The sequence below is a fragment of the Microcaecilia unicolor genome, chromosome 6, assembly GCF_901765095.1.
Source record: "Microcaecilia unicolor chromosome 6, aMicUni1.1, whole genome shotgun sequence".
NCBI lineage: Eukaryota > Metazoa > Chordata > Amphibia > Gymnophiona > Siphonopidae > Microcaecilia > Microcaecilia unicolor.
Window position 1 is genome coordinate 147,281,787 of NC_044036.1, and position 24,986 is coordinate 147,306,772.

The following is a 24,986-nucleotide window of genomic DNA, read 5'->3' on the forward strand; positions in this document are numbered from 1 at the left end:
TGTAAAACAACAATGTAAACAACTTTTGATCATCAACTGTAAGCCACATTGAACCAAAACTTGTTTTGGACAATTGTGGATACAATAAAATAAATAAAACAGTTTCATAGGTCACATTGAATTCAATCTCCCCTACTGGTCTGTGGTGTGATAATTGTAGAATCTTTAATATTAGTACTTGATACGGAGTAAACAGCTGTGGATATGTTTCCTCAGTACTTTTATTTATTTTTTATTACAGGCATTATCTGGCTTCAGACAGATCCATGTTATTGATATGGATACAATAGATGTTTCTAATCTGAATAGGCAATTCTTATTTCGGTAAGTGATGCTATTTTCATTAAATTTAGGTGTTATTTATTTATACGTTGTATACATATCATTCTCCGAGGACAAGCAGGCTGCTTGTTCTCACGACTGGGTGACGTCCGCGGCAGCCCCCACCAACCGGAAATAAGCTTCGCGGGACGGTCGACACGCAGGGCACGCCCACCGCGCATGCGCGGCCGTCTTCCCGCCCGTGCGCGACCGCTCCCGCCAGTTACTTTTTTTCCGCGACTGAGAGAGTTGTGTTTTCCCCTCTCTCTCGTTTCAGCCGCCGGATTTTTTCGACCGCGTTTACGCGGATCGTCGCTTTTGGCCTGTTCGGCCTCTTCTTCTTCTTCTTTCTCTTTTATTAAAAAAAAAAAAAAAAAAAAAAAGAATTTTGCGCGTGTGGAGCACGCGCTCCTTCTTTTCCCTCGCTTTCTAGCGGGGACGCCTCGTTGCGGCCTAGTGGCCGCTCGGTCGGTTTCAGTTTTCGTGGTGTGATTTTAGCCACCATTGCCGACTTTGACTTCGCCGACGCGATTTTTCCGTCGATGTCCTCGAAGGTCCCGAGTGGATTTAAAAAGTGTGGTCGCTGCGGCCGGCCGATCTCGCAGACCGACACCCACGCTTGGTGCCTCCAGTGCCTCGGGCCGGAGCACAATCTCAAGTCGTGTGTTTTGTGTCTCGGTCTCCGGAAACGGACTCAGGTTGCGAGGCAAGTTCTGCGGGACCGTCTTTTTGGAACTTGCGCCGGCCCCTCGACGTCGACCTCGACGGCATCGGTATCGAAGACCGGTTCTTCGGTACCGGTATCGATGCCCGAGACATCGGCACCGATGGCAGCGACCCCAGGAGAACAGGTCCCGTCGGCCCGCCGGTCCGCCGGCGAGAGTGGGGTAGAGAGACCGCGTGGGCAGTCGGCCCCGGTCACTCCCTCAACTCGTGAGCCACGGGACCGAACCCTGTCGGACCCGGTACCCCGAGACCGAGGGGGATCGACCTCCTCCTCCTCCATGCCCTCCGGCACCGGTGACGTGCACCGGAAAAAAGACAAGAAGCGCCGTCACCGGGAGCCCTCGGTGCACCCTGAAGAGGAGTCGACGCCGAAGCGTCATCGCAGAGAGGAGAGATCTCCGTCGGTGGTGGAGGTACCGACGCGTCGGGGTTCCGGCACCTCGGTGCCGTCTCCTGGCCCCCAGCAGCTTCCGGCACCGACACCCTTACCGGCCCCACCGCCTTTCCCGGCAGCGGGCCTGGACGAGTGCCTCAGAGCCATCCTTCCGGGGATCCTGGAAGGGCTGATGCGCCAGGCTGTGCCGGCGCCGGGGGGGCTTGCGCCCTCGGCGCCGGTGACTGTGGCGCCGGCGAGCTCTAGCCCGGCGCCGGGGCAGTCGACACCGCCGCCGCTTGCGGTGCCGGTCTCGACAGCCACGCAGGTGGAGTCCCCGTCGACGTCGATGGAGGGAGCTCCGTCCCCGCCGGCGCGGGAGTCCACCGCTCGACGACACCGAGACCTCGGTGCCTCGACGTCGAGCCGGGCCCGGTACCGGACGCAGCTACATGAGCTAATGTCCGATACCGAGGATGAGGACTCGTGGGGGGAAGAGGAGGACCCGAGATATTTCTCCTCAGAGGAGTCTACGGGCCTTCCCTCGGACCCCACGCCGTCACCGGAGAGGAAGCTCTCACCTCCTGAGAGTCTCTCCTTTGCCTCCTTTGTGCGGGATATGTCTATAAGCATTCCCTTTCCCGTGGTCTCTGTGGAAGAGCCGAGGGCCGAGATGCTCGAGGTCCTCGACTATCCATCACCACCTAGAGAGTCCTCCACGGTACCGCTGCACAATGTCCTGAAGGAGACGCTGCTCCGGAACTGGGTGCGACCACTAACTAATCCCACCATTCCCAAGAAAGCAGAGTCCCAGTACAGGATCCACTCTGACCCAGAGCTCATGCGGCCCCAGTTGCCCCATGACTCAGCGGTCGTGGATTCTGCTCTCAAGAGGGCACGGAGTTCGAGGGATACCGCCTCGGCGCCCCCGGGGCGGGAGTCTCGCACTCTGGACTCATTTGGGAGGAAGGCCTACCAATCCTCCATGCTCGTGACCCGCATCCAATCTTACCTGCTCTATATGAGCATCCACATGCGGACCAATGTGCAACAGCTGGCGGACCTGGTCGATAAGCTCCCGCCGGAGCAGTCCAGGCCTTATCAGGAGGTGGTCAGGCAGCTGAAGGCGTGCAGAAAGTTCCTGTCCAGGGGGATTTTTGACACCTGTGACGTGGCATCTCGTGCTGCGGCCCAAGGTATAGTGATGCGCAGGCTCTCATGGCTGCGTGCCTCTGACCTGGACAACCGCACCCAGCAGAGACTGGCTGACGTCCCTTGCCGGGGGGATAACATTTTCGGTGAGAAGGTCGAGCAGATGGTGGACCAACTGCATCAGCGGGAAACCGCTCTCGACAAGCTCTCCCACCGGGCGCCTTCAGCACCCGCCCCCACGGGTGGGCGTTTTTTCCCGGGCACGGCAGGCTGCACCCTATTCTTTTGCAAAGCGTAGGTACAACCAGCCGGCCCGAAGGCCTCGCCAGGCACAGGGACAGCCCCAGCGCGCTCGTTCTCGTCAACAGCGTGCGCCTAAGCAGCCCCCTGCGCCTCCACAGCAAAAGCCGGGGACGGGCTTTTGACTGGATCCACGGGAACATAGCCGCCCTACAAGTGTCCGTACCGGACGATCTGCCGGTCGGAGGGAGGTTAAAATTTTTTCACCAAAGGTGGCCTCTCATAACCTCCGACCAGTGGGTTCTCCAAATAGTGCGGTGCGGATACGCCCTGAATTTGGCCTCCCTGCCTCCAAATTGTCCTTCGGGAGCTCAGTCTTTCAGCTCCCTTCACAAGCAGGTACTTGCAGAGGAACTCTCCGCCCTTCTCAGCGCCAATGCGGTCGAGCCCGTACCACCCGGGCAGGAAGGGCAGGGATTCTATTCCAGGTACTTCCTTGTGGAAAAGAAAACAGGGGGGATGCGTCCCATCCTAGACCTGAGAGGCCTGAACAAATTCCTGGTCAAAGAAAAGTTCAGGATGCTTTCCTTGGGCACCCTTCTGCCAATGATTCAGAAAAACGATTGGCTATGTTCCCTGGATTTAAAGGACGCATACACTCACATCCCGATACTGCCAGCTCACAGACAGTATCTCAGATTCCGCCTGGGCGCACGGCACTTTCAGTATTGTGTGCTGCCCTTTGGGCTCGCCTCTGCCCCACGAGTGTTTACAAAGTGCCTCGTGGTGGTGGCGGCGTATCTACGCAAGCTGGGAGTGCACGTGTTCCCATATCTCGACGATTGGCTGGTCAAGAGCACCTCGGAGGCAGGAGCCCTCCGGTCCATGCAGTGCACTATTCAACTTCTGGAGCTGCTGGGGTTTGTGATAAATTACCCAAAGTCCCATCTCCAGCCTACTCAGTCTCTGGAATTCATAGGAGCGCTGCTGAATACCCAGACGGCTCAGGCCTACCTTCCCGAAGCGAGGGCTACCAATCTCTTGGCCCTGGCTTCGCAGACCAGAGCGTCTCAGCAGGTCACAGCTCGGCAGATGTTGAGACTTCTGGGTCATATGGCCTCCACAGTTCATGTGACTCCCATGGCTCGTCTTCACATGAGATCTGCTCAATGGACCCTAGCTTCCCAGTGGTTTCAAGCCACCGGGAATCTAGAAGATGTCATCCGCCTCTCCACCAGTTGCCGCACTTTACTGCTCTGGTGGACCATCCGGACCAATTTGACCCTGGGACGTCCATTCCAAATTCCGCAGCCCACGAAAGTGCTGACGACGGATGCATCTCGCCTGGGGTGGGGAGCCCATGTCGATGGGCTCCACACTCAGGGTCTGTGGTCCCTCCAGGAAAAGGATCTGCAGATCAACCTCCTGGAGCTCCGAGCGATCTGGAACGCACTGAAGGCTTTCAGAGATCGGCTGTCCTGTCAAATTATCCAAATTCGGACAGACAATCAGGTTGCAATGTATTACGTCAACAAGCAGGGGGGCACCGGATCTCGCCCCCTGTGCCAGGAGGCCGTCGGGATGTGGCGTTGGGCGTGTCGGTTCGGCATGCTCCTCCAAGCCACGTACCTGGCAGGCATAAACAACAGTCTGGCCGACAGACTGAGCAGAGTCATGCAACCGCACGAGTGGTCGCTCCATGCCAGAGTGGTACGCAAGATCTTCCGAGCGTGGGGCACCCCCTCGGTGGACCTTTTCGCCTCTCAGACCAACCACAAGCTGCCTCTGTTCTGTTCCAGACTTCAGGCACACGGCAGGCTAGCGTCGGATGCCTTTCTCCTCCATTGGGGGACCGGCCTCCTGTATGCTTATCCTCCCATACCTTTGGTGGGGAAGACCTTACTGAAGCTCAAGCAAGACCGCGGCACCATGATTCTGATCGCGCCCTTTTGGCCCCGCCAGATCTGGTTCCCTCTTCTTCTGGAGTTGTCCTCCGAAGAGCCGTGGAGATTGGAGTGTTTTCCGACTCTCATTTCGCAGAACGACGGAGCGTTGCTGCACCCCAACCTCCAGTCTCTGGCTCTCACGGCCTGGATGTTGAGGGCGTAGACTTCACTGCGTTGGGTCTGTCTGAGGGTGTCTCCCGGGTCTTGCTTGCCTCTAGGAAGGATTCCACTAAAAAGAGTTACTTTTTCAAGTGGAGGAGGTTTGTCGTGTGGTGTGAGAGCATGGCCCTAGAACCTCGTTCTTGCCCTGCACAGAACCTGCTTGAATACCTTCTGCACTTATCAGAGTCTGGCCTCAAGACCAACTCAGTAAGGAATCACCTTAGTGCGATTAGTGCTTACCATTATCGTGTGGAAGGAAAAGCCATCTCTGGAGAGCCTTTAGTCGTTCGATTCATGAGAGGCTTGCTTTTGTCAAAGCCCCCTATCAAGCCTCCTGTTGTGTCATGGGATCTCAACGTCGTCCTCACCCAGCTGATGAAACCTCCTTTTGAGCCACTGAATACCTGCCATCTGAAGTACTTGACCTGGAAGGTCATTTTCTTGGTGGCAGTTACTTCAGCTCGTAGGGTCAGTGAGCTTCAAGCCCTAGTAGCTCATGCTCCATATACCAAATTTCATCACAACAGAGTAGTGCTCCGCACCCACCCAAAGTTCCTGCCGAAGGTGGTGTCGGAGTTCCATCTTAACCAGTCAATTGTCTTGCCAACATTCTTCCCCAGGCCGCATACCCGCCCTGCTGAACGTCAGTTGCACACATTGGACTGCAAGAGAGCATTGGCCTTCTACTTGGAGCGGACACAGCCCCACAGACAGTCCGCCCAATTGTTTGTTTCTTTCGACCCTAACAGGCTAGGGGTCGCTGTCGGGAAACGCACCATCTCCAATTGGCTAGCAGATTGCATTTCCTTCACTTACGCCCAGGCTGGGCTGACTCTTGAGGGTCATGTCACGGCTCATAGTGTTAGAGCCATGGCAGCGTCAGTGGCCCACTTGAAGTCAGCCACTATTGAAGAGATTTGCAAGGCTGCGACGTGGTCATCTGTCCACACATTCACATCACATTACTGCCTCCAGCAGGATACCCGACGCGACAGTCGGTTCGGGCAGTCGGTGCTGCAGAATCTGTTTGGGGTGTAAATCCAACTCCACCCTCCAGGACCCGAATTTATTCTGGTCAGGCTGCACTCTCAGTTAGTTGTTCTTCGTAGGTCAATTTCTGTTGTTTCCTCGCCGTTGCGAGGTTCAATTGACCTGGGTTCTTGTTTTGAGTGAGCCTGAGAGCTAGGGATACCCCAGTCGTGAGAACAAGCAGCCTGCTTGTCCTCGGAGAAAGGGTATGATACATACCTGTAGCAGTTGTTCTCCGAGGACAGCAGGCTGATTGTTCTCACCTTCCCTCCCTCCTCCCCTTTGGAGTTGTGTATTTCATATTTTTTGCTAGTCATTCAACTGGCGGGAGCGGTCGCGCACGGGCGGGAAGACGGCCGCGCATGCGCGGTGGGCGTGCCCTGCGTGTCGACCGTCCCGCGAAGCTTATTTCCGGTTGGTGGGGGCTGCCGCGGACGTCACCCAGTCGTGAGAACAATCAGCCTGCTGTCCTCGGAGAACAACTGCTACAGGTATGTATCATACCCTTTACTTCCACTTGTGCTTTGCTAACTCAATTCACAGTGAACTGAACCGAAAAGAAAAGATTGCCCAAAGAAAGAGATAAGTACAAGAATATAAAGAATATATGAGAAATTTATTAGAAAAAGGGATATATATATATGTATATATATAAAAAATAGAGGTAAAGTGACTGAGGATTCACGCATGACATCACTTTGAGCAGGTGTAAAAACATTTAGCGGCATAGCGGACTGGAGCAGTTCAAAAGAAAAAGAACAGCACCAGGGATCTGAAGTCGTTTTACCTTAAAAATAAAATATAAGAGATATACAAAAGAGACAAGACAATAGACTGTGTAGGATCATAGCGTTTGCTATAGAAGTATTAGTTATATATATCATTACTGCAGAAATATTCAGTCTCTTCCTCTTTCATCTAATTTGCTAAAACAAATTATTTCCTCAATATCTCTCTGGACCAGTCCAGATGCGTGGATATATTCTCTCCTAGCAGATGGAGACTGAACTACAGGATCATGACATCACCCTATAAATATCCTGTACAGTTTTCTGCCAGCTAGTTGAGAACTCCAGTGTATGGTAGGGGAGAGATCTGTGCAGCCTGGTTCTGGTCAGGAAGGCCTTGGTGGTCCGCTGTGGTCCCTGCAGAGCAGAGTCAGAGGAGAGTCATTGGGAATTAGTCATTCTGGTGGTCTCAGACTGGCCAAGGAAACTATGAAACAGGGATCTCACGAGATTGAATTTGGAGATCTTTAGTGTTGTCCAGCATGTTAGTTGAAGGGACAATTTGGATGCCTCTTGCATCTTAGTTCCATCTTACAGCATGGCTCTTTAGAGGGCAAGGTTGCTTGAGAAAGGATGTTCTGTCTGGATGAAACGTGCATGTCGGGCAGATGATCCCCTGGGTCCGACAAGTATGATAAATTGAAAAGATAAGTGATGTTAAAGATATATATATATTTAAATTAAGAAATTAGAATTTAGAAAAAGAACCGGTGAAGAGTTTGATGTTACTGAAATCGCTTTTATTTAAAGAATAGCGATTAACATCACTGAGGTTCTGAGATAAAAATACGAGATAAATATATGATCAATCTCCGATTTTGAAGTATCTGTGCTATAAGTTGTGCTTTTGTAAAAGGACTTCATTATACTTAAGATCAAAAGGGTCTAAAGAAAATTCAATCTGGATTGTATTGTTATTAATAGCTGTCTGGATTATAACCACCATTCTGCATTCTAGAAAGACTTCAGCACCCTAAGGATATTAAGGTGGTGCAAATCTTTGTGGTGTGGTCCCTGGACCAGCAAGTGGTGCCTTGTGGGCATCTGTCTTGGAGAGTTTAGAATTTTTGCAGGATTACTTACAATAAGGGCTTGGCACTAGCTTCCCTCAAAGTTCCCATCTAGTCCTTAAGGGTGACTGAATTACTGATCTGTTTTCTGTAAGTGAATGAAGTGTACGTGTCAGTGAGTACGGTATAGTGAGATTTGCTAGATACGATGCATTAGATTACAAAAATCATTTCTTTTACTTCTTTACTTATATTCCGCAAACACCCACAAGAGTTCAGTGCAGATCACAACAAGAAGAAACGGGCAAATCCGAGAACTCGCAAATAGTCAATTAAAAAAAGCAGCATAGTTTAACATAAAAACTTCTTAAAAAGAACAGTTTTCAGAGCTTTTCGAAAGATTTTGCATTTTTCTTAATTGTACAGTAAGAGAATTCCATATTTGTGGAGCTTGAAACATAAGACTTGCCGAATAAATGGATTTACTTTTCAGTTTGGCAAGACTAGGATAATGGAGTAAAAAATTATCTCGATCTTTAGTGCAAGTGGACTTTTGGCCCCAACCAAGCATATATTCAAGAGACTGTCCATAAATAATTTTGTATACTATAATATAGACTTTAAATTGAATGTGGGCCTCCACTGGTACACTGGATTTAATGACAGCTTTAAGTGTTTTTTGTAGAGCTAAAGATGTTGGAAGACCCAAAGCAGAAGTTGCTGCAGAATTCATAAATAATCGAATTCCTGATTGTTTTGTTGTTCCGTATCCTTTTATAAACCACTAATAACTGCCACTTATCCTGCTCATGAATTTGGTGTCACATCAAATTCCAGTAGTCATTGGTCAAGCATGGGTTTTTCTTTAAAGCAGGGGTTCTCACAGTCCTCAAGATACATCCAGCTTGCCGTGTTTTCAAGAGATCCGGAATGAATATGTATGAGAGAAATTTGCATGCACTTCTTCCATTATATGCAAATCTATCTCATACATATTTATTGTGGGTATCCTGAAAACCAGATGGGGTAGGTGTATCCTTAGGACTGGGTTGAAAACCACAGCTTTCAAGAAAAAAATGAATTTTATGGAATTTGGGAACTTGGGTTATCAGGTTATTTTTGAGTCCCTCATTTGACATTGTAAGATTAGTAGTGTATTGTTGGAATTCTGTACATACTAGTAAAAAAGGCCCGTTTCTGTTTTAAAGGAAACGGGCGCTAGCAAGGTTTTCCTCGGAGTGCGTGTGCTTGAGAGAGTGTGTCTTAGAGTGACTGTGTGAGAGAGAGTGAATGTGCGAGTGTGTGTGTGACAGAGAGTGAGACTGGGTGCGTGTGTGTGTGTGTGTGAGAATGAGAGTATGTGCCAGGGTCCCCCCTCCCTCCCAGTTGCAGGGTCACCCCCCTTCCCTCCCTCCCAGTTGCAGGGTCCCTCCCGCCCTCCCAGTTTCTGTCTCCCCCGCCCTCCTTGTGTCCTCCACGTTTTAAGGCACTGTCTATGCAGTTGAAACAGCTTTAGACTTGTTTCAGATGGAACAACAATTTAAAAACGACAATGTGAAGCAGTAGCTCGTGTGTGTGAGTGTGACTGTGAGACAGACAGAGATGTGTCTGTGAGCCATCATACCTTCCCTTCTCCAGAGGAGTCTTTAGTCCTGCTATCATTTAGCTGATCTTGTAGCTCTCCTCCAGACTCCTCGGGATCACTGTGCTCTTCCTGGGGGTCATGCGTTTCGTCTGTACCGTCGTCTTCCTCCACTCCCTCCCCTGAGTAACTTTGGCCGTCCTTGTGATCGCTGCAGGCAGTGTCCTGTGCGCCAGCTTCCTCCGTCTCCTCCTCACTCTAGGTCGCTGTTTGCTGCTGGCTGGGTCGGAGGAGTAGGGAAACACAGTCTGCGTGTTTCCTTACTCTTCCGCCTGCCTGGGTCGCTGCTGGCTGGGTTGGAGGAGTAGGGAAATACGCTCCGCGTGTTTCCCTACTCCTCCCCCTCCCATTGGACACTCTCCGCAGCCGATTCGCTGCTCCCTGCATCGTGGCTCCTCCCCTCTCTATGACGTCACTACTATCTACTCCATCTAGCAGACCACCTCCGACGGACCTGCGGTTCCAGGCAGCCTCAGAACGTTGGAGGTGAGAATTATTATATAGGATGATCTAAAAATTGCAATCCTTATGTACAAATCTTCAGAATGGCCTTGAAGTAATTGCAATGGCTGTATATTAGAGGAATTGCCTAAATAGTCTCTTCCTTCAGGAACCTGCAGTTTCCTGGAATTTGACCTATTTCAAACAACTTTTTTTCAATACATTATTCACTTTTCCTTTACTGTTTGACTTAGACATTTTAAAAAGATTCAAGATCTTGATGACACTTTTTATAGACGTAAGTGGTTAATTTGCCAGCTTGTACTATAGTTTGCTGTGAATGTGACTCTGGAGACAAATATGTTAGAACTAGTGGAAGGGCCTGTCAGAATCGACAACCAAGGATGGCATGTCCAAGTGTATATTCAGTACTCCAGCCTCCCTCTATCCCCGGGAATCCACTTTTCAGGTACACCTACTTTTCACAACTGATACGTTTATACATACAATAGTGCATTTTCACCCGCAGAGAGGCTAGACTCTGAAGTGTTGTGTATGTGTGTACTGATATTGTACCTGTGGTAAAATAGGGAAAGGCAAAACTCATTTTAATTGTATTTTCCCTGTAATTATGATTCCTAAGGGACAATTTTGGGTGAGGTCTCGAGAGGAGAGCCTAAGAAACTATCATCAACTGCCCTAAAAGGGCAGCATAAATATGCATTTTTGAGCCCAAAAGGCAGAACTCATTTTTATTATTTCCCACATAATTAGGGACAATTTTGAGTGGAGCACAAAGGAAGCAAAGTCATTCTTAGCCTACAACGCAAATGTGCTTTTTTTGAACATGACTGACAATGTTTTATAATCTAGTCTGCTAAGGCATTTGACCCATTCTGTCTGTATTGGGGGGGGGGGGGGGGGGGGGGGGAGAGATGGTAATTTTACCTTTGTTTAACTCCAATTTAGATTGTTTATGGAATCATTGATAAACACTGGGCTTCTGTAAATATTATGCAAATTGTTTTCTTTTCACAGAATTTCATATTATTGTGTGTGGATTGGATTCTGTAATTGCAAGACGATGGATAAATGGCATGCTGGTAAAAAAATTATATATTTGGATTGATAGTTGATATAATTGTAAGATCTATAAGCTTTAGTGTGACAGCTGAGCTGGAGTGAAAACTTGTAACGCATCTATCATGGAGAAGCCTTGCCTAGTCCAGGCTTTGCTAAGCTTGTTCAAAGATTAAACTGACAGAATATTATATAAAGTTGCAAAGGGCTAAGTTTTAGAATGACATGAACCTAATCAAAGTGCACAAATCAGATCTGTATGATATCCATAATCATAATTGTGATGTTGAAATCAGTTCAGCAGAAGAATCTTTACTAGGATCAGGTGTGTTAGCCAGATGGTTTCCAAATCACAGCATTCTGATTGTGATTGCTCCTAGAACTCCATGCCCCTGTGTGATCTTTATTTTATAGGACTGTGGTTGTTGCAGTCCAAAAATTAGTCCATGTCTAGACTAGAATGTGTGGGGTGAGACAGATGTGCAGGGCCAGTGCAGAGGTATTAGATAAACTAGGCAAACTTTCAGGCTCTTAGCTACTCCACCCTCCTGCCTCACCCTTAAGATTTTGATCATAAACATAATTAGGATCACCCCCAACACCAACCTTCCCAGAAAGATCCTGTAAAAATGCATATTGGGACATCGTATTTAAGTTACTTATTTAGGTAATGTCTAAAAGTCATTTAAACAGGTGCATGGGCTGTTGAAAATTATATTCCTTGCTCATAAGGGTATGCCCTCATGGGTCTTTTAAGTTCGTGTAAGATACAGACTTTCAAACATGTAACTTTGCTGACTGCGTATGGAACCATGAAACACAAAAATCATCCATTCCATTATGTAGCTTCCTACTGTTCCAGAACCTGTGGGATAGTTATGTCCATCAACCAGTAGGTGGAGATAGAGAACTAAAAACTGAGCTGAGACTTCTCTTGACATCCAGTCCAGCTCCTCAGTATTTTCTATCTCCAGCAGGTAGATGGGAACACTTTTCAGCCTCTGGTTTGAAGGCATTGCTGCTGGTCCCCATTTGAGCTTTGCAGGTAGCTTGAGTCTGCAGAGTCATATCTGGAGGTCTTCAGATCCCTGTCTGTGGTGCCCTGTGAATTTACTTCTTCCCTCCCTTTGCGTCTCCCGTGTTTCCTATGGAGCTGTCCTCTCTCTCTCTCTCTCTCTCTCTCTCTATCTATCTATCTATCTATCTATATATATATATACTAGTAAAAAAGGCCCTTTTCTGACACAAATGAAATGGGCGCTAGCAAGGTTTTCCTCAGAGTGTGTATGTTTGAGAGAGTGTATGTGAGAGTGAATGTGCGAGTGTGTGAGAGAGTCTGGGTGCGAGTGTGTGTGTGAGAATGAGAGTGTGTGCAAGTGCTATGTGAGACACAGACTCTCTGTGAGACTGAGTGTATGAGACCAAGAGAGTGTGTGAGTGACTGTGTGACAGAGAGTGAATGTGATACAGTGTGAGACATAGAGTGTGGAGAGACAGTGTGTGAGTGAGAGAGAGTGTGTGTGTGACAGAGATACCTCCCCCCCTTCTCTGGTGTCAGGCCCCCCCCCTCTCTCTGGTGTCTGAGCGTTACTGTGCAGGACGCTGAGCTCTGGCTGTGCTTCAAGGAACTGACCAATCCTATTTAATAGAATGCACCTCCAACATTCTGAAGCCGAGAAACCTCGTGTGGTTGGTCACTTCTGCTTGTGACGAACCCGGAAGTACGTGATGTCAATTCAGGAGATGGATACAGAGAGCAGGAATGCCTCAGCCATGCAGTCAGCTTCAGAATGTTGGCGGTGTCCTTCCCCATGTTTAAACTTGTACAGCGCTGCGTAACCCTGGCAGCGCTATAGAAATGCTTAGTAGTAGTAGTGTGTGTATATATATATATATATATATATACATATATATATATATAAAAAGGAAAGAGATTTGCTGGAGAGCGTTGGACAGAGTATCAGTCCTGAGCCTTTCTCATCTGTGGTAAGACTTGTGGAGACAGGGCTGCAAGTTCTACTTGGTGCAGGGGAGGGATCCAGACTCACCGCTTGGGACATGTTGTGTGCTGCACTGGTGACAGTTTGGGTGAATGGCGACTCCCATAGAGGCCGTTAAAATGGTGTTCCCATTGTGGGACCCTCTGGCTGGCATTGGAGCATTTCAGTGCGTGCAAGCAGAGAATCCCACAGGATGTGGAGGAAATGGTTGGTGGCAGCACATCTTCAGATTTGGTGCAGCATCCAAATATGCCGGGGTCTTTGGGCTCTCCAGCAGGGCTAGTGTGCAGTTTGATTCAGGAGAATGCATAAATGGTTGCTATATTTTTGGGGCCAACTGTCAGTGAGGAGCAGCCTCTTGTCCATGTTTGGAGCACAGACACTATTTTACAGCCTCAAGACCCGACAACATTCAGCTGCATTGAGATCTTTTGTCTTCTCTGGAGTTTATATTGTTCTTACACCAGGCCTATTTACTGAAGCAGGGACAGTCAAAATTGCTGCAAGGTGCTTCAGTTTCTTGCCCCTTTGTCCCTCTGTCTCCTAAGAGATCTTGTTTAGATCTCCAGGAATGGGCAGATGAGGCTATCTCTGCTTCTCCCTCCTTTCTGATGTGGCCTTGTGTCAAGGAGTCTGGAGTAGTGAGCCCTTGGGCCACTGCCAGTGACCGGCAGCAGCAGGTGAACCACCCAAACAGGAAGCGATGCTGAACACGGAGAGGCTGGTACAAGCAGGACCGGAACTAGCAGGATGGGAACTGAAGCTGTAGATGAGCAGGATTGGAACTACCGGACTGGAGTTGAAGCTGTAGATAGGATTCTCAAACAGGCTTGGCTGGAACAGGATTCAGGATTCTCAAACAGATGTTCAGGACCTGATTACAGCTGAATGGGTCTCACCAGACAGCGCTAAGAGTGGGAAGGGCCATGGCTCTCCTTTACCCATTAGTTCCATAGGAGAAATAAATTGTAGACTCCCTGGTTACGGTGGTGACTAAGAGGACTACCTTTATGGTGGAAGGGGATACTGTCCTAAAAGACCTACAAGATAGGAAGCTAGAAAGCTTGCTGAAACAAGCCTTTGAAGTGACCAGTTTGAGCCTTTAAGCGACAATGTGCAGCTCGTTCGTCGCAAGAGCATGCCTGAAGTGGCATCAGCAGTCGGCAACACAAGACTGGTGCCATAATGCCCAACTGGAAGCAGGGTTGGCCTACTTGGTGGATTCTGTTTGACATGTTACGGATTGCGGCCCGCAGTATGCCTTTGGCTGTCACGGCACGTCGCGTCGCTTCTCCTGGGTGCGTCACTGGGTAGTGGATGCAGCGTCAAAGTGATGTCTAGTTAAACTGCCCTTTTGGGACAAGTGGCTGTTTGGAGAGGATCTCAGTAACTTGGTGAAAGAACTGATGGAAGCTAAGCCACGGCAGTTGCTGGAGAATAAGACAAAATCCTTTGGTCGTCCATCTTCAGTTGGGATCTTGATCTCGATTTTGAGACAGCAAACGGTACCGGCCTGGTTGTCAGCATAATGGCCAGAAGTCCCGCTTTCAGGCATGCCAATCTTCCTTTCAAGCAGGCAGAAAGTCATCCTCTCAGCTAAAGCACCCAGTGCCTCCAGAGCTTTACAGTGATGCGAGGCTGGTCTACTCTTTCTCTTCCTCCGTTGGGAGGATGTCTTCAGTCGTTTCATGAATAGTGGGCCAAAATCAAATCAGACCATTGAGTTCTGGATATTCTTGTAGAAGGCTGCAAGTTGGAGTTCTCCTGCATGGTCACTCCTCTCTTCTTGCAGTCTCCTTGTCGAAAGGGAACCAAGGCAGTGAGGTTCAGGCCACCGTAGATTCCTTGCTGGTGCTCCGGTCCATTGTTACAGTTCCCCAGGCCAAACAGGGACAAGGCAGATATGCCATCTACTTCATTGTCCCTAAGAAGGAAGGCACCTTTTGTCCAGTCTTAGATCTCTAAGGTCTAACCCACTGCCTCTGAGTATTCCGCTTTTGTATGAACGAGAGTTGAGGATCTGCAAACTGTTGAGTAGAAAACTGCACAGAGCAGACCAGTGGATGTAGAAAAAAGTGCAATTTTATTCAAAACAGAGCACCTGATGTGACAACATTTCGCCTAGATATGTGACTTGTGCAATGGTTTATGATTAAAACAATAAATAAGAGCACCAAACATATAAGACATCAAAATGAAAATGATACAACCAACATATATTTATGACACTTTTTGGGACCCCCTTCTACAAATATGTTGCTTTTATCTTTTTCATTTTGATGTTTTTTTTTTTTTTAATTTGGATTTTTTTGGATTTTGCTCACACCTTTTTCAGTAGTAGCTCAAGGTGAGTTACATTCGGGTACACGGTTTTTGTGCTCTGTTGAGGCAAACTGTGACCACTTCGGGTGCTCTGTTTTGAACAAAATTGCACTTTTTTTCTACATCTAATGGGTTTGCTCTGTGCTGTTTTCTACCGCTTTCACATGGAGACACTGAGAGCAGTCATAGCCTCAGTTCAAGTGGGAGAATTTCTTACTGCCTTCGATCTCAAGGAGGCATACTTGCATATACCCATGTGGTTGCCACATCAAAGGTTGCTACGTTTTGTGTTGTGGTGCTGGACTGTGGTTTCCAGTTCAGAGCTTTGCCCTTCATTTTTGCCATGGCTCCAAGAATGTTTTCCAAGGTTATGATGATGGTGACCGCCTTCCTTTCGCACTAGGGCATCCGAGTTCACCCATATATTGACAACTGGCTCATTCATGTGTTGTCCTGTTCGGACTTTGTGGCAGCAACAAAGTTGTCCATCTTCTGCAGTCATTGGGTTGGGTGATCAATTTTGAGAAGAGCAGACTAACTCCATTGTAGTTGCTGGAGTATCTTGACGTTCTATTCGACACAGCATGGGAGAGGATCTTCCTCTTAGAGCACAGGAGATCAAAGCTGGTTCAACAGATTAACGCCGTTAACGGTAATATGTAAGCCACATTGAGCCTGCAAATAGGTGGGAAAATGTGGGATACAAATGTAACAAATCTTCTCAGTCAAGGCAGACCCAGGGTTTGGGACTACGTCCAGGTTCTGGGGTCAGTGACTGCGGCGGTGGAAATGGTGCCGTGGGCAAGGACTCATATGCGGCTGTAACAGGAATTTCTTCTCAGCTGCTAGTCTCTGGTGTCACAGAAGTACAACCTTCATTTTCCTTGGACTCTGGTTGCCAGACAGAGTATGCAGTGGTGGTTGTTGCCCAGGAATTTGACCACTGGAGCTCCCTTTCCAGTAACACAGTGGGAGCTGGTGACAATGGATGCCAGCAAGTCGTGTTGAGGAACTCTTTACAAGTTCCATCTGGCACAGGGCACCTGGATGGAAAGTGGTCGATAAATCACTTGGGGCAGTGCGGAATGCCTTATTCAACTTTGCTCCCTGTTCGACTTTTTTCTGACAATGCGACAGAGCTGGACTGGATGCCAAGAGAGATATGTCTCAGCTCAGTTTTCAGTTCTCTATGTCCACCTACTGGTTGTTGGACACAACTGTCCCACAGGTTCTGGAATAGTGGGAAGGACTAATGGAAAGAAAATGATCAAGTATGACCTAATTTCTCCTTCGCACTCAGATTTTTGATAAATTCTAGGTTAAATATATAAAGTGCAGATTATCTATATTGCATACTCGAAGAGAATTAAGTACAGGCCATTTAGAAATTGAATTGGCATCTGAAAGAAATTAACTGCTGGCTAACTCAAAATGAGTTAGCCAGTATAAGACAGAAATGCTTTGGATTTGTAGGCAGGGGCATAGACAGACCTTGGCTGGAGGGGGGGGTCCAGAGCTCAAGGTGGGGGGACACATTTTAGTCTGCTTCCCCCAGCCGCCGACCCCCGCGCCACTTTCAACCCTCCCCCCCCCCCGGCTGCCGCAAGGTACCTTTGCTGGCAGGGGTCCCCAGCCCCCGCCAGCCGTAGTCTTCTTCAGTGCCGGTCTTCAGCGCGTTCGCTCACTTCGCTGATCTGTGCTGTGAGTCCTGACGTCCAGCACGTCCTGCATATTCCTTTAAGTGGGGACGTGCAGGACGTCAGGACTCACAGCACAGATCAGCGAAATGAGCGAGTGCGCCGGAGACAGGCGCTGAAGAAGACTAAAGCTGGCGGGAGTTGGGGACCACTGCCAGCTAAGGTATCTTGCGGCGGGGGGGGGGGGGGGGGTCGAAAGTGGAGGGGGCCCAGACGAAATCTGTGGGGGCCCATGGCCCCACCTAGCTACGCACGTTTGTAGGTCTCATATCTTTGCAGTGTCCACAGATTACCTTTGGTGACAAATTGTCGACCCTCTCAGGAAGAGGTTAAGATGTTTGGATAAACTGCTAAATGACATGGTGGAGGCAGATAAGCTCATTTGTGGCATATCCAGTATTTTTGCTCTTTCCTGGAAAAGTTTCAGTTACTAGAACTCATGCTCTTGATTACCATGCAATTAGATTATTGCAACTTGTACTTTGGTTTTTCCAAGTGTCAACTTCAGAGACAGCAACAGGTGTAAAATACAGCTGCATGCTTTGTAACTGGGATTTTATTTACTTATTGGGATTCACTGAATTTATGAAGAGCTTCACACAGTTAGTTGTACAATGGGTAGTACAGGAAGCAAATGCAGTTGAGACATATATAGGTAGGACAAAGACATTGTAATAAAATAGAGGGGTGGTTAAAGAAAGCAAATTATATATACAGTTGAATAAGATATGAGGATCTGATCTTAGTTACAGGGTCTGTAGAAAGCTAGTTCTCTCCCCCCCATCTCTCCCCCATGACTGAAACCATACCAGCTAAAGTGTGGTCAGAATTTCTAGAGTTATTTTATTTTTTTTAAATAAAATATGTACATGTTCCAAACAGATAAGTTAGTGAAATTTCGGACTTTTTGGAGTTTAACTATGAATGATTATTATCTGAATTTTATTTGCTTTGCTAGATGTCGCTTCTGAACTATGAAGATGGCGTGCTAGACCCAAGCTCCCTAATTCCTTTGATAGATGGTGGAACTGAAGGATTTAAAGGCAATGCTCGGGTTATTCTCCCTGGAATGACTGCTTGTGTTGAATGCACACTTGAACTTTACCCACCTCAAGTAACCAGAACCATTGTTCATGTACATTTCGTATTCTAGCTTTGTGTCACAAAATTGTTGTTTATTCTCATGCTGTATTTTCACAGATCAATTTTCCTATGTGTACTATTGCGTCAATGCCCAGACTACCAGAACACTGCATTGAGTATGTCAGGATATTACAGTGGCCCAAAGAGAAACCTTTTGGAGGTAATAACTGAATTCTATCTATCTATCTATCTATCTATCTATCTATCTATCTATCTATCTATCTATCTATCTATCTATCTATCTATCTATCTATGTTAAAGGCCAACAAAAAATAGTAGGTGTTGTCTATTAGACTAATTCAGTGTGTTTCCTGGCTGAAATTTGGAAGCTGTGCTTCCTTTATCAGGTCAAACAAAATGAAGTGAAGGATGATGTTGCTTGAATGTAAAAATGAATAGTGGAATACTTTAGAATTATGATGTGGAAGGGGAAGAGTAGATGATATGTTAAAGACAGCAGAAATGTATGCTTCCTTGTCAGCCCTCCAGAACCGGTCTAGCTGCTGACACGTGGGTTATATGCTCGCCTACCAGCAGATGGAGACAGAGAACACAATTTCTAAGCCTGTATAATAGCCATGTTCTCAGTCTCCAGCAGATGGTGGTCAAGCAATCTGTGCAGTCTGCAGCCAGTCCGGTAGGCCTGAAGAGAATTTGCCCTTTTCTCTTCCATTAAAGTAAAAAGAAAAAAAATGAAGAATTTTTAGCGATTTTTCCTTGTCTGTTCTCTCCTGTGGGGAACCTACTTGGGGAGTAGTGGTCCGTGGGGGGCCACATGTTTCCCTGGGGTGCAAACCTGGGTTGCTGGGTCCATCCCCTGATACCTACGACTGTTGGGTCTCGGCCCCATTTTCTTTTGGGTGCCTTCCTGCGTATTGATGCAACCACTTCTTAAAAAAAAAATAAGGAAACAATTTCTGTTTAGTCTTTTCGGGAGCCGGTGAGGAAAACATGTCTTTTTGATGAGGCTTTTCCTTTGGTCTTATCCGTGTAGTAGATGTCCTCTCGTTTTGAGCAGTCTGGAGGGGAGGGGGATTTGGAGTTTCGGAAAGTTTGTGCAGGGGCGTGACATGTCTTCCCGCCTCCTCTGCTGTAAGGTGTGTTGCTGCCGCGACCTGGAGTCTCCAACAGTGTGGTGTAAAGTTTGTGGGAATCCAATTTCCCCGGGCAGGCAGGAGTCAGACGGGACTGGAACTGAGGGGCCCTCCAGTGTTCCTGAGGGTGGAGTTGGCGATGTGGAGCCGGTTTCCCTTTTGGGAGGAGCCAACACTGCGTTGAGCATGTCGCATGCCACTGCTGTGGTGAGCCCTTCTCGCTCATCAGTGGGTCCACCACTCGAGCAGGGAGCTGCCCCTTTCTGGGGCTGTCCTGGGGGGGGGGAGAAGAGTGTCTGTTGGGGTGCTGGTTCTGAATGTTCTTCAGTAGCTGAGCTAAATGCATCATTAGAAGATGATCCCCTCATCTCCAGGCCTGTTTCATTATTAAAAAGAGTGCCCCCCTTGTCTTAAGTTTTCATTTTTTTGGTTGCTAGAGTGGCTCCTTCATGAAAAATAGTGAAAAATACTGATTTTAGATGCTTTTCAGAGTGGATTGTGTAAAAAGCGTAGAAGAAAGAACCTGTGTGTAATATGTAAACTACTTTGATTGTACTACATAAAGATAGTTCAGTACAGTCTCGAGTATCCAATGTAAATGGGACCGACCCATTGTTGGATAATATGTAAAACAATGCATAAACAAAGGCATAGAGTTCCTGATTTTCAAAAATTGTTCTAAAACAAAGATTTATAATAGAAATAAATGCGATGAGGTCACCGGGAGGTCTGTCATATATGCCAGATGGTAGGATTAGCGAAGGTTGGATAATCGAGACTGTTCTGTATGTTGACAATCTCATAAACGAACAAATATCAAATGTAATACAATTTTTTTAGAAAACGGCACCAAAAAATTGATGCTCCTTGAGTTTATTAGATTTCTTCAAACACTCCTGAAATTTGTGATTTGTTTAAGAAATTTGTGTCTGTAAACCAGCTGTGTTAAAGTGTACTTCTGGCATGTTTTCTTCTGAGGCAGTATCCTGCATTTCTGCCATAACAGAAGAGAACTGGTGTTGGTTGGGCAGTTAAGAATACAGTAATTGTTTTTATTTTTTTTTTATATACATGTTTCTTTTTACAGAGGGTGTTTCGTTAGATGGAGATGACCCAGATCACATTCAGTGGATTTTTCAGCAGTCATTAAAGAGAGCATCACAGTTCAATATTGGAGGTGTCACATATAGACTTACACAAGGTAAGGCATCCTCGGGATCAGCAAGAGTGCAATGCTGGGTGGTTAGATTACTAGGTCAGAACTTTTGTATCCACAGTTCAGCTGGAACTGAGGATTCCTGTAGTCTGTGGAGTAGGGGGAATCATGGCCTGTTAAGTACAAAAAAATAGTTTGACCTACTTTTTATTTATTTTTTTATTTTATTTGTTATATTTGTATCCCACATTTTCCCACCTATTTGCAGGCTCAATGTGGCTTATATGGTACCGTAGAGGCGATCGCCAATACTGGTTATAACAAATACAAAGTGTGGTTGTGGTAAAGTAAAGTTCATGTGTGACAGACACATTGGGGAATCGTAAGAAGAAGAGTTAGGTAATGTCCAGTATGAGCTTAGGTTTTGTTGTGTTGCTGGGTTAAGGCATTTAAGTTGGATCATTTGGGTATGCCTTTTTGAACAAGTTAGTTTTTAGTAATTTCTGGAATTTCAGGTGGTTATATGTTTTCACGGCTTTTGGTAATGCGTTCCATAGTTGTGTGATTATATAGGAGAAGCTGGATGCATAGGTTGATTTGTATTTTAGTCCTTTGCAGGTTGGGTAATGGAGATTTAGGTATGTTCATGTTGATCTTGATGTGTTTCTGGTTGGTAGGTGTATGAGGTCTGTCATGTATCCCGGGGCTTCTCCTTAAATGATTTTGTGAACCAGGGTGCAGATTTTGAACGCGATGCGTTCTTTGATTGGGAGCCAGTGCAGTTTTTTGTAGGGGTTTGGCTCTTTCGAATTTCGTTTTTCCAAATATGTCTGGCTGCTGTGTTTTGAGCAGTTTGGAGTTTCTTTATGATTTGTTCTTTGCATCCCGCATAGATACAGTTACAGTAGTCTAGATGGCTTAGTACCATAGATTGTACCAGATTGCGAAATATTTTGCACTCTTGATTTGGCCACAAGGTGCTGGAAATTGGTTCAGCCGTTTTGACTCTGGAGATGGCATGGATAGAAGTGACTGGGGTTTGCTCCTGCCCCGACTAGACCACTAGGGGATGTAGGCCTTGGGGGAAGGAGAAGGGACCTACACGTAGGTCTGGAATGGGGCTTCTATTTGGGTGGGTGGAGTGAGAGAAGGAGCTCCTTTGGTTTGGGGGGGTGAGGAGGGAGGGAATGGGAATTTGGGCTAGTTTTGGCCACAGATTTGGTTTCAACCGAAAAGACTGTTTCAATTATCCTGTACTGGAGAATATACAAGCTGACATTTTGAACAAGCACATTCTAGACCCAGAGGAGTGGAGTTTGGCACCAGTGGTGTTTGCTCTTGATTGACAGTGGGGAACACAAGTGATGGAGCTCATGCTATGAGCAGGAATGGTAAAGTTCCCACGCTTTTCAGTTGAAGAAATGAGTGGTAGGTTTAGCGGTAGCTTCAGGAGAAGTTGCTATATGTGTTCCCTCTGTGGCTTCTGCAGGGCCAAGTCATTCAGAGGATAGAAACACATTGGGGTCTGCTAGTGTTAGTGGCATTGGATTGGTTATGCAGCAGTGAGTTGATGATCTCCCAGTGTTTTTTGAAGAAGGGTCTGCATGGCTTTTGAGAGGGCAAGGTTGTGGAAAAGAGGTTACTCTCTTGCATTCCAGGAAGATGCCAGTCTCCTTTGCATATGTTTTTTTTTTTAATTTTTATTTATTAAATTTTAACATTTTACAAGCATAATATCTTGCAACAGGTAAAATCGGATAAACAGAAAATGTTTTTTTTAAAGGAAAAAATTTTTTTTTAAAGCAATATTTCTTCCGGTCCGATATAAGTCCACTATGGGGAGTTCAAAAATTTACAAACATTGTTGAAGTGAAGAAGTTAAGGAAATATTACAATACAACTTATAGGCCAGACGAATAAACATTTATATCAAACATTAACAACAGGTGGGGCCACTGCTCCATCTGTCTTCCTAGATGTTATAAACAACTCCAATTGGGATGGATCAAAAAAGGTAAATTTCTCATTACGGTATGAAATTTGACACTTCCAGGGAAATTTAAGGAAAAAAGTAGCTCCCAGGTTAATCACTTCTTGCTTCTTTTGTAAGAATTTTCTCCGGCGCAGCTGTGTTTCCCTTGATACATCCGGGAATATATTGATTTTTAGTCCCTTAAACATTTTAGTTCGATTTTTATAGAAAAGCCTCAGTATCCATTGTTTGTCTGGTAGAAGGACTACAGTTGCCACCAGTGTAGCTGGTAGCACTAGTTCTGTCTCTGAGCTTTCCAAAAGAGCAGAAACATCTAGGGGTTGACTCTCTTGCTGCTGTAATTTCAAAGAAGGAATATAAAATACTTGTGTAAAAGGAGGCATATTTTGTTCATTTATCTGAAGAATTTGCTTTAAATACAGATTTAGCATTTCTTTCGGCGCTATACTTGACATATATAGGAAGTTTATAAAACACAAGTTATTATTTCTGGTAAAATTTTTCATAATTTCTGCCTTTCTTCTCAAATTAGCCAAATCTCTTAACATTACGTTTTGGGTTTCTTGAGTTTGTTTTATTGCCTTTGCTTGATTTTCCACCTGTGCCGTTAATCCTTTTACCTTATCTTGAACTTCAGCAACATCTTGTTTAAGAGTTTGTATCTGTGGTATCATAGCTTTGCCCAAATCTACAATCAAATTCCAAAGGCAGTCCAGTGTAACTTCAGGGGGTTTACTTCAGGGGGTTTACTTTGAAATAAATCAAGTGAGAAAGTTCGTACCTCCGATTGTTGTGAAGAAAGTCCTACCCCCATAGGAGAGTTTCCACCTTCTACAGATATTCCGGGTTGTGTAGTTGCCGCTCCTTCCTGATCTCCATTTGCCCTCTGTCTTCCTTCATCCTTCTGCCCTTCCGGGTGTGGATTAGGAGACGCTGATAGTGAAGGGGCAGGCCTACTTTGTCCTGGAGGTGGTGGAGGCGTTCGAGTGTCGGGGCTTAAAGAAACTTCCAGCTCTAGAGATCCCGGCGAGCCTTCAACCGCAGCAGGGATATTCAGCGAGCCGCTCACCGGCGTACTAGTGTCCTGATGTGCCCGCTGTACAAAAGTATCAATCGGACCGCTTCGAACAGGGGTTCCCAGGCGCTGGTGGGCAACGGCAGCCGCCTTCCCCCGTCGCTTCGACATTTTAGAAGAATTTAGTGGCGCTTAACCAAAGGAGCCAGTAAATATATGAAGAAAATTACAGGAGCTCAAAAAATGCGTCTGACCTACACGGCGGCCATTTTGAACTCCACTCCTTTGCATATAGTTTGAGTGTGGATAATTTTTGAACAGATTTTTGCAGAACAGTTTGAATAAGGGATTGGCCTTAGCCTCCCTGAAGGTGCCTGTAGCAGTGATTTATTGATACAGAGGTTTTAATTGTGGTTGATTTCTGCTCTGAGGAGGCTATTGAGACCTCCTAGGCGTCAGGTAGTTGTCTCCCTGAGATCTGAATCTCGTGCAGTCTGTCTGTCTAGTGGAAGTGCCCTTTGAGCCTCTAAAGTTTTCCTCTGTTATGGATGTTACTTTGAAGATGGTGCTCTTAGTGGCTATGTGTTCAGCGACTTGCAGGCCTTACCGTGTTAGGTGTTCTACTTTTTTTTCTCGTGAGAAGGTAGTAATTTGGTTTTTCCTTTCTTCCTAAGGTGGTGTCTTCATTTCAGTGTTTTGCGAGCCCACAGGTTGAAATGATTCATATAAACTTCATTGGTCGGACATTAGGAGGGTTGCTGCTATTTGAAAATGATGGAAGACTTTTGCAGGTCAGATAGACTTTTTGTTCTGTGTGGAGTAAACAAGAAAGGCAAGGTTGGCTTCTAAGGCAGCGGTGGCCCGTTGGATTAAGGCGGTAATGGCATTTGCCTACATATTGAGGGGTTATCCAATTTCTCCACTGCTGAAAGCCATTGTGTGAGGAGACAAGCCTTGTCCTAGGCAGTGCATAGCCTGATTCTACCATAAGAAATATGCAAGGTGGCTATTTGGTCCTCATTGTATTCCTTTGTATGCCACTACAGGTTGGATGTTCAGGCTTCACAGGATGCAGATTTTGGGGCTAAAACTTTGAGTTCTGGCCTCTCTTTTTCCTGCCCTTGAGGATTACTGGTTTGGTATTCTCAAATGTCTGAACAGGTCTGGTGGGACGATAAGGAAGGAGAAATTAGACCCTGCCATAAGTTTGCTTTACCTATTGTAGGTAGTCTGAAGAATTCTATTCCTTTTTGTTTATATTTTGAGAGTATGGCCTTGGTTTCTTGATAAGGTGGTGTTGAATTAAGGTTGTGTCTTGTTGCCAGAAATTTTGGGGAAGATCTGGTCCCTTTTACTGCTTTATTATTGAAATACTGACTAGTGGAGGACTGCACAGGGTACTAAAAATGATGACACTAGTTCAGTAGTTCTCAGTCTCCATCTGTAGGCAGGAAAATACAAACCAGCATCTGGACTGGTCTAGAGGGACTTGAGGAAAGAAAATCAGCACAAGATAGACTTTGTCCTTTTTTGGGACCAAAAATATGATACTCTTTGTCTTAGTTTAGAAAGAGAAAGCAGGTGTAAATGTCTGCACCAAGCAAGGTAGGCATGATCTCTGCCACTTAATTTTAGTTTTTTTTATGAAGACACATA

At 46.5% G+C, this 24,986-nt stretch overlaps 1 protein-coding gene across 6 annotated transcripts in view; it reads left to right on the plus strand.

Annotated features, from left to right (window-relative positions):
• The window catches only part of UBA3 (ubiquitin like modifier activating enzyme 3), a 61,020-nt gene that overhangs the window by 20,972 nt on the left and 15,062 nt on the right, over positions 1-24,986 (plus strand). For all 6 annotated transcript variants that reach the window (XM_030205231.1, XM_030205230.1, XM_030205233.1 and 3 more), the window contains 7 exons: positions 242-324; positions 8,433-8,513; positions 10,085-10,128; positions 10,869-10,933; positions 17,888-18,043; positions 18,130-18,232; positions 20,254-20,367. In XM_030205231.1, coding sequence (XP_030061091.1) covers positions 242-324; positions 8,433-8,513; positions 10,085-10,128; positions 10,869-10,933; positions 17,888-18,043; positions 18,130-18,232; positions 20,254-20,367 — 646 coding nt within the window. The remainder of the gene's footprint in view (positions 1-241; positions 325-8,432; positions 8,514-10,084; positions 10,129-10,868; positions 10,934-17,887; positions 18,044-18,129; positions 18,233-20,253; positions 20,368-24,986) is intronic.